General features: G+C 44.8%; 1 protein-coding gene across 6 annotated transcripts in view; it reads left to right on the forward strand.

Moving 5' to 3' along the window:
- The first annotated feature begins 334 nt into the window (after window positions 1-334).
- M6PR (mannose-6-phosphate receptor (cation dependent)) overlaps window positions 335-11412 on the forward strand; it is a 12515-nt gene continuing 1437 nt past the window's right edge. For 2 of the 6 annotated variants that reach the window (XM_015564063.1, XM_006763958.2), the window contains exons 1-7: window positions 338-572; window positions 4849-5024; window positions 5335-5536; window positions 6849-7015; window positions 8639-8748; window positions 9014-9144; window positions 10831-10958. In XM_015564063.1, the coding sequence (XP_015419549.1) occupies window positions 4979-5024; window positions 5335-5536; window positions 6849-7015; window positions 8639-8748; window positions 9014-9144; window positions 10831-10958 (784 nt within the window). In that variant the 5' untranslated portion in view covers window positions 338-572; window positions 4849-4978. Of the gene's footprint in view, window positions 573-4848; window positions 5025-5334; window positions 5537-6848; window positions 7016-8638; window positions 8749-9013; window positions 9146-10830; window positions 10959-11412 lie in introns of all 6 variants that reach the window. The other 4 variants (XM_006763959.2, XM_015564065.1, XM_015564064.1 and 1 more) reach the window with 4 other exon arrangements.

An 11412-nucleotide genomic window follows, 5' to 3' on the forward strand; every position in this document is an offset into this window, starting at 1 on the left:
GGCTTCACAGTACTTCCGCTTCCGCCCTCACACGTGCTTTCTTCAAGCAGACCCACCCGGAAGCGGGCCAGACATGTGATCGCGCGTGACCACACGTGACGAGCGACGAGCGTGTTTTTTCCGCCCTCCCCTCCCCTTCCCCCCGCCCCCCAGCGGAGAAGCCCGGAGGCGGGACTCTGGGACCCATTGGTAGAAAGGCAAACCGAAAAGGTGGAACTAAACTTGAAAATCTCGATAGTGATTGGAGTTGATAGGACCAGGGCGGAGCCTAACGCCCAAGATACTGTCCAATCAGCGTCCAGGATGGTCAGGGACGGGAAAGGTGGTGAGAAGGTTCCGTGGTCACCAGCCGCGGGGTCTAGTGGGAGGAGCAGTTGCCCAGCTGCCGCCCGGCGCTTCCTGTTTCCGGTTCCCGGAGTGGAGCACCGCGAGGCGCCGTGGGGAACGCTGGCGGTGACAAGATCCCTGGGACCGGGGTCTGCGGCTGGCCCCTCGCTGGCCCTGTCTCCCAGCCCCAGGCAGGGACTCCCCTTGGGAGTCTGAACTTTGGCCACTCCCTTTGCTCACGACACGTGAGTACGAGGGGTTGGTGAGCGCTCACATCCCGGCGTCGTGTGACGGGCCGGGACCACCAGGTCTCCCTTGTCCAGGGTTCTAGCCCCAAATACAGCTAAGGAACCCTTGAGCAGCGTGGAGGCGTCGGCGGGAGGGCAGGAGTCGCGGAGTCGGAAGGGAGTGATGGGAAAGGGCCCCCCGCGACCATGGAGGGAATGTCCGTGTGTTTGGGAGGCGGGGAAAGGAAAGTCCCCCGGTGTGGAGTGCGCCTGAGGAGTTGCCGGAATCCTGGCCTGCATGGCGAGGCGGGTAGAGTAGCAGCATTGGCCCTCGGCAGGTGGAAAGTTGGGGAAACTAGGATTCCCAGGCCCCTGGGAGAAGTCTGAGAGGGGATGCGTGTGCGGCGTGGGGAAGGGGAGGCAGGCCGGGGAGGGTGCTTGCGTTTCTCTGTCGCGAGCCTCTGCCCTGAGACGCAGAGCTGCTCCTCGGGCTCTTCAGCACCGGCCCTTCTCGCTCACTGGGCTGCTCTTCTGAAAGCGGAGGGTGCAGGGGACGGACGGCAAGGACGGGTGTGGACATGAGCAATGAGTCAGGGAGACGGCAGTGGAAATGTCGTTGGGAAAATGAAACTCATGACTGGTCCTGGGTGAGGAAGAGAATGGTTACAGAGACTCCGTGATTGGGGAACGAGCTGCTCCCCAGTTCCTGGTTTAGTTCTTGATCATCCCGCTGACGAAGATCTGTTTAGCATGGCCAGGTAGAGCTGTCATATAATGAGGAAACGGAAGGGAACTTTTCAAAAATCTGCAGTCCTGCCCCACGTTTCCAAACTACCCAGACACACCGGCACCTTGAGGATCTAATTGTAGCGCATTAAAGGGGGGCCGCCTGGCCCTTGGATGTCATGCTCTTCCTGATAACCTTTTTGCACCCCCGTGTTTATCAGAAAATGTCCAGCAACTAACTGCCTTTATGCCGTGAACCGCCCAAATTACCCCACTAACTTCGCACGTTTGTAATACTTGTAAATAACCTAAGGGCAAGGAACATAACCTTTGTAAAGCATCAGTTTCCACGTTTTTAAGATGGGAGAAGTTGTATCTACTTTTCTGGGTTGTGAAGATTAAGGAACATAATCGCGATAAAGCACTCAGCACATGTCACGGAATCAGAGAGAACAGCTCAGCCCAGCATGTAGTCAAACCTCAAGCGAAGAAGGAGAAGGATGTAAATGGATTCTCACCCTAACTTTTTGAACCAATAAACAAGTGAAAGCTCGTTCAACTCAGCTAGTGCTGAGGGCAGGGCGGCTGGCCTGTCATCCTTTCCCAGTTTTGTGAGATTCCTTGTTCTCATCTGGGGAAAGAAGTCATCAACTGTTAACAGACGAGGAACTGACTTTGAGGCCAAAGAACACAGCTTTCTGTTTGAACATCCCTCTAGGAAAACTGGGTCCTGAGAAGAAAAGTCTTGCAAGCCTAGCATGCTGAACCTTTAAATTAGGTCTTTAGAGAATATAAGGAAAATGGCATGCTAAATCAATCTAATAAGAGATATCTTTTGTTTCTCTTTAGTAACTCAGCCGGTCATGTTGGGTGTTGAGCAATGCGTTAATTTAGGGAAGGTTGGAGTTTGAGGTCTGAGTTCTTTATTCCACCTCCTGTACAGTGAACTGTGTGAGGCCTCACTACCCCTTCCCCTTCCTCTTCTTGCTTTGTCAAAAAGAAAGCAAAGCTTTGGCTGCCTTCTCTGATCCCACACAAAAACTGATGTGAAAGGAGACAGGTCTGCATATAGCAATTTAATATAGACCATCAGCTCTGAGGGCAGACTTACCTGGTTCACTCTACTTACTGTCTCTGTCTTCTCATCTGTAAAATAATTGTATTTTACAGGTACAATTACAAATACAATTACAGTAATTGTATTTGCTGCATAGGGCTTTTGTAAGGATTAATTAATGTATGTGAAGTGCTTCAAACAGTGCCTGGCAGAAGGCAAGCACTCAGACTGTTTCCTGTTGGTGCCTTCAGTGCATTTATGGGACCCTCGGTCTTTATGGCTGGCCATAAATAGTCTGTGGAAACACCTTATTAATATCACGGTAGTGAATTAATGTTTGGAGCACACAAAGTCAGGGAGACAACTTTCCATGCATTTGTGGTCCTAGTGGAGTATGGGAAACAGTAGGTCAAATGTAAACTTGTTCAGGGGAGTGGAGAAAATTCATTCAGGGCTCAGAGCTTCCATTTTCCTATCTTTAAACTTATTGGTACACCTTAAATTCTGCCTGTTTTCAAGATTTTTATTCTAAAAATGCAATGAAGGTAGTGGGCAAGCATGGAAAAGAATTACAGGATTTTAAAGAGTATTGGAACCAAAGTCAAGACTTGTAATATTGGAAGCATTTTATTATAAATGAGAAAGACTTGAAAGAATTAAATCTTTGTATCAGAAAAATTAATGATACTGTTATGAAATTAACAAATAGCAGTGGCCTAAAGGGTCATTAATGATACCAGAGTGAAATCTTTTTTACAAGGGTAAATCAGTGTGTCCTAGGTATGAAGATAGATAAAATGAGTTTGGGAAACAGAGCCTCATGTTTCTATTGTAGAGCAGTACAAGCAGCAAGTGGATTGGATTTACTAAATTATAAAGTGACTTGTCGACCCCCAAGGATTGTCAGGAATTTGGAGTGTATAAAGATAACTGTATTTACTGGGAATCTAGAAACTCTTGAAATTTGTGACTTGGATAGCTTAAGTTGAGTTTTGGAAGACTTCTTCAAACTACTCATTTTGACCTAATGAATGTTCTTCGTATCTATATATATAAAAGCCTAAGCGACCCTTAATACCTAACGACCAGTCACTATGATGCACACTGACCACCAGGGGGCTGATGCTCAATGCCGGAGCTGCCCCTGGTGGGCAGTGTGCTCCACTCCGCTCAGCCAGAAGCCAGGCTCATGTCTGAAGCTACACCTGGCCCTGGCTGGGGCTCCTCCCTGGCTGCCTGTCAGTTCAGCACTGCTACATCCCCCAAGGGGTCCCGGATTGCGAGAGGGCGCAGGCCGGGCTGAGGGCCCCCACCCATGCACAAATCCATGCACTGGGCCTCTACTAATTAAATAATTGGATGATTTTTCAGAGATGAGACTTTAAAGTAGATAATGCCAAGTTTTAGGTACTATGATTGTTTTATCTCTATTCATCATTCTTCTGGTAAATATGTAGGAAGACTTGGTGCTCCTCTTATATCCTCCTTCCTATATAATAAAACCATAATATGCAAATCAACTGAACTACAGAATGACCAGTCGCTGTGATGTGCACTGACCACCGGGGGCAGATGCTCAACGTAGGAACTGCCCCCTGGTGGTCAGTGTGCTCCCACAGGGGGAGCACTGCTCAGCCAGAAGCTGGCCTCATGGCTGGCGAGCACAGTGGTGGTGGCGGGGGCCTCTCCTGCCTCCATGACAGCGCTGAGGACCCCTCGGGGGATGTCCGCCTGCCAGCTTAGCAGGGAGCAGGCCGGGCTGAAGGGACCCTCCCTCCCCCGCCCCCCCACCCAGTGCACGAATGTTGTGCACTGAGCCTCTGGTATCAGTATAAGACAGGGCCCAAAGTACTGAGTCTCTTCCTTTTATATCTTTCTTCATAGCTTTCAAACAGACCCTTTCAAGTGTTAAAGTGTAATTTGAGTGTTACAGTCCCTATCAAGTGTCATTATAATTTCAGTGTTATCTTAGGGAGGGCACTGGTCTAAGTAATATTTATGAACTCTAGCCCCTGCACACACTTCTCAGCTGTTCATTTTCTATGTTTATGGCAAGTTCCAGGCAGAGCCCCCATCCCTCTGGCCTCAACCTCTTCCCTTTAAATATGTGGCCAGCAAAACTTGTTTGATCCTGCCAGGAGCATATTCTTGTGTTAAAGATTAAATCTTGCATGGCTGGTATAGTGAAACTGCACAAAGTTTAAAGTATTAAACTTTAACTGAGATACCGCAATCTAACTTCACCAAACAGTAAAGAGGCAAGGATGTCTCTACTCAGGCTGTCAGAATTATTTTTCCTTTCTGACTGAATTAGACTGAAGGTTATATATACGAGCTTCCTGATGCAGTTGCTTTGGGCAAAGAGCTATTAAAATCTATTTGTTGCATATGTCAAAGACTCTTACACTTTCTGCATAATCGAAATATCATTCATTGGTAGTACCTAAGTATTCTGTACCTTTTTGGTCCTTCTGACAGTTTCTAGAACAAAATATGTGTCTTTTTTCCCAGTAGAACTGAGGAGTTGGTAAACTGCTTTGGAAGTTGAGATATTCTTTTTTAAGCATACCTTGCAGAAATTATCAACAACAGCCTGTAGACAGTAACTCTTCATCAAGGCCAGCACTGTCCTCTTTGCTGAATGTACATTGTGTCCCTGTCCTGTAGGGGCACAGGAAGGACAGCAGGTGAGCAATGGTGTCAGCTAGAAAGAAAGTTTGGTGGGACGAAGAGGGGAGGGAAGAAGCCTAGAGACCTAAGAATCCAATTCAGAATATTAGGAGACAGGAAAATAATAACTTGGATGACAGCTAAAAGTTTGAAATAGGCAGATACAAGAAACAAAACCAAATTCACAATAATGAAGAAAACCGGCTATTATAAAATATGAGGTGATAGGTGGAAGATGAAAAGGTTTAAAAAAATACCTTTCATTTAGTATACATTCATGTGCTTTATCTCTGTCCCTTCTCTTCTGATCCTCCCCCCTTCTCCCAGCATATACACTTTCTCCCAAAAGGATGTACCCCTTCTACAGCTGCTGGGGGACAGGACTACTGCTGCTGCTACTCCTGGCCATCATGGTAAGAGAATCCTGGCAGGCAGAAGAAAAAACCTGCGACCTGGTAGGAGAAAAGGGCAGAGAATCAGAGAGAGAGTTGGCTGTACTGAAGAGGATGACACCACTGTTTAACAAAAGGTAAAATGAGAAGAACCTTAAAGAGCTAGAGAAAATCATTGTTTTTCCACCTCGCCTCTCCAGACAACTTCTGGTACTCCCACCTCCACAGACCCAGCTCTCCAACTTCAGATAGTCCCCAGATCCGGACCCCAGGACCCGACAGACCCAACCTCCCCCACCCCACCCGCAGTACCCCGGGCCCCAGGGGCTCTTGGAGGGAGGTGGTTAGAGGTGATACTCACCAGAGAAGGGCTTTTTTATTGTTATCCTCACCCCAGGATATTTTTTCCATTGATTTGTAGAGAATTGAAGGGAGGGAGTGGAGAGAGAGAAAGCAACATCGATGTGAGAGACACATCGATTAGTTGCCTCCCGCAAGTGCCCTGATGCAAGTGCCCTGATGCACGCACACCCTGAAGGGAGTTGGGGGGTCGAACCTGCAACTTAGGTATGTGCCCTTGACGGGGAATCGAACCCAAGACCTTTCAGTGTGTGAGTCAGTGCTCTAACCACTGAGAAACACCAACCAGGGCAAAGAAGGGCTTTTTTAAAAGAATCTTTTTCAACTCTTACTGATTTTATTTTGGCATTACTATTGAATATGGTGGGGATACATGTATAATAACCTCCTCTCTATCTTTATCTGGGATAGCTGGTGCTATCATGCTTGCTTTTATGATACAGAGCAAATTCTCACCCAGTTTTTAGTAGCTTGTGCATTTCTCTAATGCAGAAAAGTAGTGCTTCTAAGGCTGGATCCAAGAGACCAGCTTGTAGGAATTTAAAAAGCATTATTAAATGCTTTCATGAAATAGGACTTTAGAAGTATCAGATAAGCATATTTATGCCTATACACATCATCATCATCAGTGTCAAGAATCTTCAGGTATATAAATCTGAAGATGACCTTTAAGGAACAAGGGAGGTATCCCAAGAACATAGACCCTTATTCACAGGGAAATGGTAGCTAACACTTTAGCATAGTCTAGAGCAGAGATACTCTAGGAATATCTAACTGTCTGGGTGGCGTATTTTAATCAGTCATCATCAACAGTTAGGATGGACTGTCCTAATTGATGAGACATTAAAGTAGATAATGCCAAGTCTTAGGTACTGTGGCTGTTTTATCTCTATTCATCATTCTTCTGGTGAATATGCAGGAAGGCTGTCAGGGTTATTGTTTCATGATTCAGCAAATATTCACTATTACATTTAGCCATGACATCCGATAAATTAAATGTACCTTTTTGGGGGTCAGAGGTTAGGGCGTAAAAGGAAGAAGAGCTCAAAGCTAGTAACTCTTCTCTTCTTTCTCCTCCCTTCCTGACAGCTTTGAGAGCACTGTGGGCCAGGGGCAAGACACATATATGTACAGATTCAGGGTGTGCCGGGAAGCCAGTAACCACTCCTCCGGGGCAGGCCTGGTGCAGATCAACAAAAGTAACGGGAAGGAGACAGTGGTGGGGAGAATCAACGAGACTCACATCTTCAATGGAAGTAAGACTCTCACTGATGACTGATTAATTGATCCCAAATCAGTCTCTCAGGCAATCCTGTATGTCCCTCCCCGTCTCTTCAGAATATCATATGGTTTGTGTGGTTCAGCATACCTCAGACTATAAACCACAGGGTACCTGGTCCCACAGCTCAGCTCCTCTGGAGCCAGGGCTCAGGACATTTATGTGTTTGTTTTAAAGTTAGGGAAAAGCTTATGCAAAAAAAGAAGAATTTAGTGGAATTATATAGCCTGGAGTCCTTTTACTTAATGCGTATTTCATGCTAGGCTTGAAAATATCAACCACGACCTTTTCTTATCAGATTAATCAAACTTTGCCAGTTAAGTTATAAGAGATCAAGTTTTGCCAACCAGTCTACGAAAATTTCTCCACCAACTTATGATAATGATGGTGATAACGTTTCTCAAAAGTCAAAGTCTTATTGCTGGAAAACATTACATGAGCACCTATAATCTAATTCTTTCCCTTAAGGTAGGGGTGGGGGAACCTTTTTTCTGCAAAGGGCCATTTGGATATTTATAATATCATTTGCAGGCCATTATCAATTTAAAAGTTAGCTTCCTATATTTGGTCATTTAATTAACACCCCTAAAGCCTTGGTGGGGCCAGACCAAATGATTTCCCTGCCCTTATGCAGCCCTCAAGCCAGGTGTTCCCCACCCCTGCCTTAAGCAGATAAATTATCCCCCCAGTGCTATTTGCTAAATAATATAAATGACAAAAGACTAGGTTTTGACTCGTATCATATTGACTTTAGTGACTGAGAAATCTTTTCACCTTTTTTTACTGTTTTCATATATGCAAAATTGGGAGCAGAATCCTTACCTTATTGAGCTCACATGACTTTTTGAATCAAATATTTTACAAAAGAAATTTGAACACAGTTAATACTGGAAAAAGAAAAAAAAAAGAAGAAGAAGAAATGCCTCCCAATCTTAAAAAACATCCACTTAGAACTAATCTGTGGCTAATTTAAATCTTGGGCTTTCTCCACCACAAATCTTAGGCTTTCTCCGCCACCCACTAATTGTAAGGGCCCACTTCCTTTGATGTTAGCAGGTGGTCAGCAAATGTGCACCATTGTTAAGAAATGAATCACAATTAGTTTTGCACTATCAGGAGCCTACCTCTAATATGGAAAATTAAGATTTTTAAAAATTTTTTTTTTTACATTTTTGTTGATTTGAGAGAGGAAGGGAGAGGGATAGAGAGATAGAAACGTCAAGGATGAGAGAGAATCACTGATCAGCTGCCTCCTGCACACTCTCTACCGGGGATCGAGCCTGCAACCCAGGCATGTGCCCTTGGCCGGAATTGAACCTGGGACCCTTCAGTCTGCAGCTGATGCTCTATCCACTGAGCCAAACTGGCTAAGGTGAAAATTAAGATTCTTGTATGAATATTTGATTCTTCATTGTCAAAGCAAGGGAACATAAAGCCAAGTTTTAGCTTGGCATTTCCAGTATACAGAGTTCATACTGATGAGGGTTATTTTAATTAAAACCAATTTGTCTGAATGTCCCAATTCCATCTTACCACAGTATCCAGGTCTGCCTCTACTTTCCCCCACCCCCAAAGCTCCATTTTCCTTGTCCCTCCTCAGGTAATTGGATTATGCTGATCTATAAAGGGGGTGATGAATATGACAATCACTGTGGCAAGGAGCAGCGTCGTGCAGTGGTGATGATCTCCTGCAATCGACACACCCTAGCGGTGAGGCGCCCTGGGGCATATGAGCTAAAGAGAGAAAAGGACTGACCTGAGGTGGGAGAGACTTTCCAGAGGGTACAGGATACTATGGGATGGATTAGGGAAAACTCGAGGTTCAATTCCTCCCTGTATCTAGACACCCGTCTTCAGCGTACATGGAAAATAGGCTATTGGACCAGGAAAACAAATGTTTTGGAGTTTAGTGGGGGTTTTTTTTATTTAGATGGAGTCAAAACATTTTAAATGTGTTTTGTCCTTTCATCATCAGGACAATTTTATCCCTGTATCTGAGGAACGAGGCAAAGTCCAAGATTGTTTCTACCTCTTTGAGATGGAGAGTAGCCTGGCCTGTTCCCCAGAGGTCTCCCACCTCAGTGTGGGTTCTATCTTACTTGTCACGTAAGTACTCTTTTTTTCCCTTATCAGTCCAAGCCTTTCCCTTTTTTCTTTTTTTCTTTTTTAAATCCTCACCTGAGTATATGTTTTTAATGATTTTTAGAGAGAGGGGAAGAAAAAGAGAAACATCGATCGATTGCCTCCCACACAAGCCCCAACCCCGGGGATCAAACCCACAACTTGGGTATGTGCCCTGACTGGGACGACACTCCAACTGAGCCGCACCAGCCAGGGCTCTCTGTTTTTTGAACTCATAATTTCTTGGATGCGTATGGGCATAAGCTGTGTGTGTGTGTCAGAGAGGGAGAGGGAGAGAGATAATTGGAGGGTGAAGAACTTTGTGAGAAAATCCTCATTAACCTCTGACTATTCAAGTTTTTAAAAATGAGATTTGTTTTGTCCCCAATAAATATTCACATTTGAAGGTGCTTTTTTTTCCCCCCTTCTGGAGGGCTGGACAGTTTTTAATACTATCCATTAGAATAGCAATTTTCAGCCAGTGTGCCATGTGATACACTTGTGTGCCACAAGAATTTTTAAAACATGCAATACCTGACTAATCAAGGGCACTGACCTCTTTTCCCTTAGATTAGCAAATAAAAAAAAGACAACAGCCCAGCCGGGGTGGCTCACTAGTGGAGCATTGACCTATGAACCAGGAGGTCATGATTCGACTCCTTGTCAGGGTATACTGGTATGCCCAGGTTTCAGGCTGGATCCCCAGTAGGAGGTATGCAGGAGGCAGCTGATCAGTGATTCTCTCTCATCGTAATGTTTCTATCTCCACCATTCCCTTCTTCCCTGAAATCAATAAAAATAATTTTTTTTAAATGATGACAGCCACCCTATCTGATGTGGCTCAGTTGCTTGGAGCATCGTCCTGTGCACCAAAAGGTCATTCCCAAACCCAGTCAGGGCACATGCCCAGGTTTCAGGTTCCATCCCTGAAGGGATGCATAGAGGAGGCAACCATCAATGTTTCTCTCTTTTTCTTTCCCTTCCTCTTTCTCTAAAATCAGGTTTTTTTAGCTCTGGCCAGTGTGGCTCAGTTGGTTTGAGTATCATTCTATACACCGAAAGGTGGTGGGTTCAATTCCTGGTCAGGGCAAATACCTAAGTTGGAGGTTTGATCCCCGGTCAGGAGGCAACTGATTGATGTTTCTCTCTCCCTTTTCTTCCTTTCTCTAAATCATTTTTTTTAATGTATCCTCAGTGAGGATTTTAAAGAAATTATTTTTAAGTTTTTTTAAAGATGTAACAACAAACACAGCATTAGTCCTCTGGTATGAATGAATCAAAATTATACCCCTTTTTTTGTCAGATTTGCAAAAAATACATTTTCTGGTGTGCTGCAGAATTTTAGTAATAGCTATGTGTTCCATGAGATGGTTAAAAATTGCTGCATTAGATTATTAGAACTTTTGGACAGACAGAATCATGTATCTAAGAGTGACTGTTGGCAGAAGTCAGTCATTTTTTTGTGAGCAGTTTGCTTTTCTCAGACTGACAGTCCTCTAATTGATTTTCTAGGGAAGCTACTCAGCCCCTTTTCATTTAATTTCACTACCTTTCCCCCCTTATTTTTACAAAACACGGCTTACGAAACAGCTAACAATGAGAACAGAGATTATCCTTAGTACCTGAGTTTTACTATTTCTTGGTTTTTAAGTATAGCTCTTTCTTCAACAGGTTTGCATCACTGGTTGCTGTCTATATCATCGGGGGGTTCCTATACCAGCGGTTGGTGGTGGGAGCCAAGGGAATGGAGCAGTTTCCCCACTTAGCCTTCTGGCAGGATGTTGGCAACCTGGTAGCAGTAAGTAACAGGGCAGCTGGCCGGGCCTGTAGCCTGCATACAAGGTTGAGTGACCAACTACCTGGTTTGCCCAGACTGAGGTTTCCTGAGACACAGGACTTGAATGCTAAAACCACAAAAGGGCCCAGCAAGTCAGTTGGTTGCCCCTAGTACTAAGTAGTATAGCCTCTTACTGTCTGGCCTTGCGAAGACTTGGCTGGAAGAGCAACACTGTTGCTTAGATTTAAGAATCTGATATAGCTGTTCAGGGGCCTAGATAGGAAGAAGGTGAGACCTAATTGGAATTTTTCTATTTCCTCCACATTCAATTTAGGCTGATCCTTGGAGCTTTGTGGGTTTTTCTTCATTATACCTGAAGAAAACTAGTGTTTGCCACATTCTTAGACCATAAATATACTTTGCCTTACCCTAAAGTTGGTTATTCCAAATGACCATTTTCTTCCTTTGTTTCTTTC

This window comes from Myotis davidii, unplaced genomic scaffold (assembly GCF_000327345.1).
Source record: "Myotis davidii unplaced genomic scaffold, ASM32734v1 scaffold801, whole genome shotgun sequence".
Classification (NCBI taxonomy): domain Eukaryota; kingdom Metazoa; phylum Chordata; class Mammalia; order Chiroptera; family Vespertilionidae; genus Myotis; species Myotis davidii.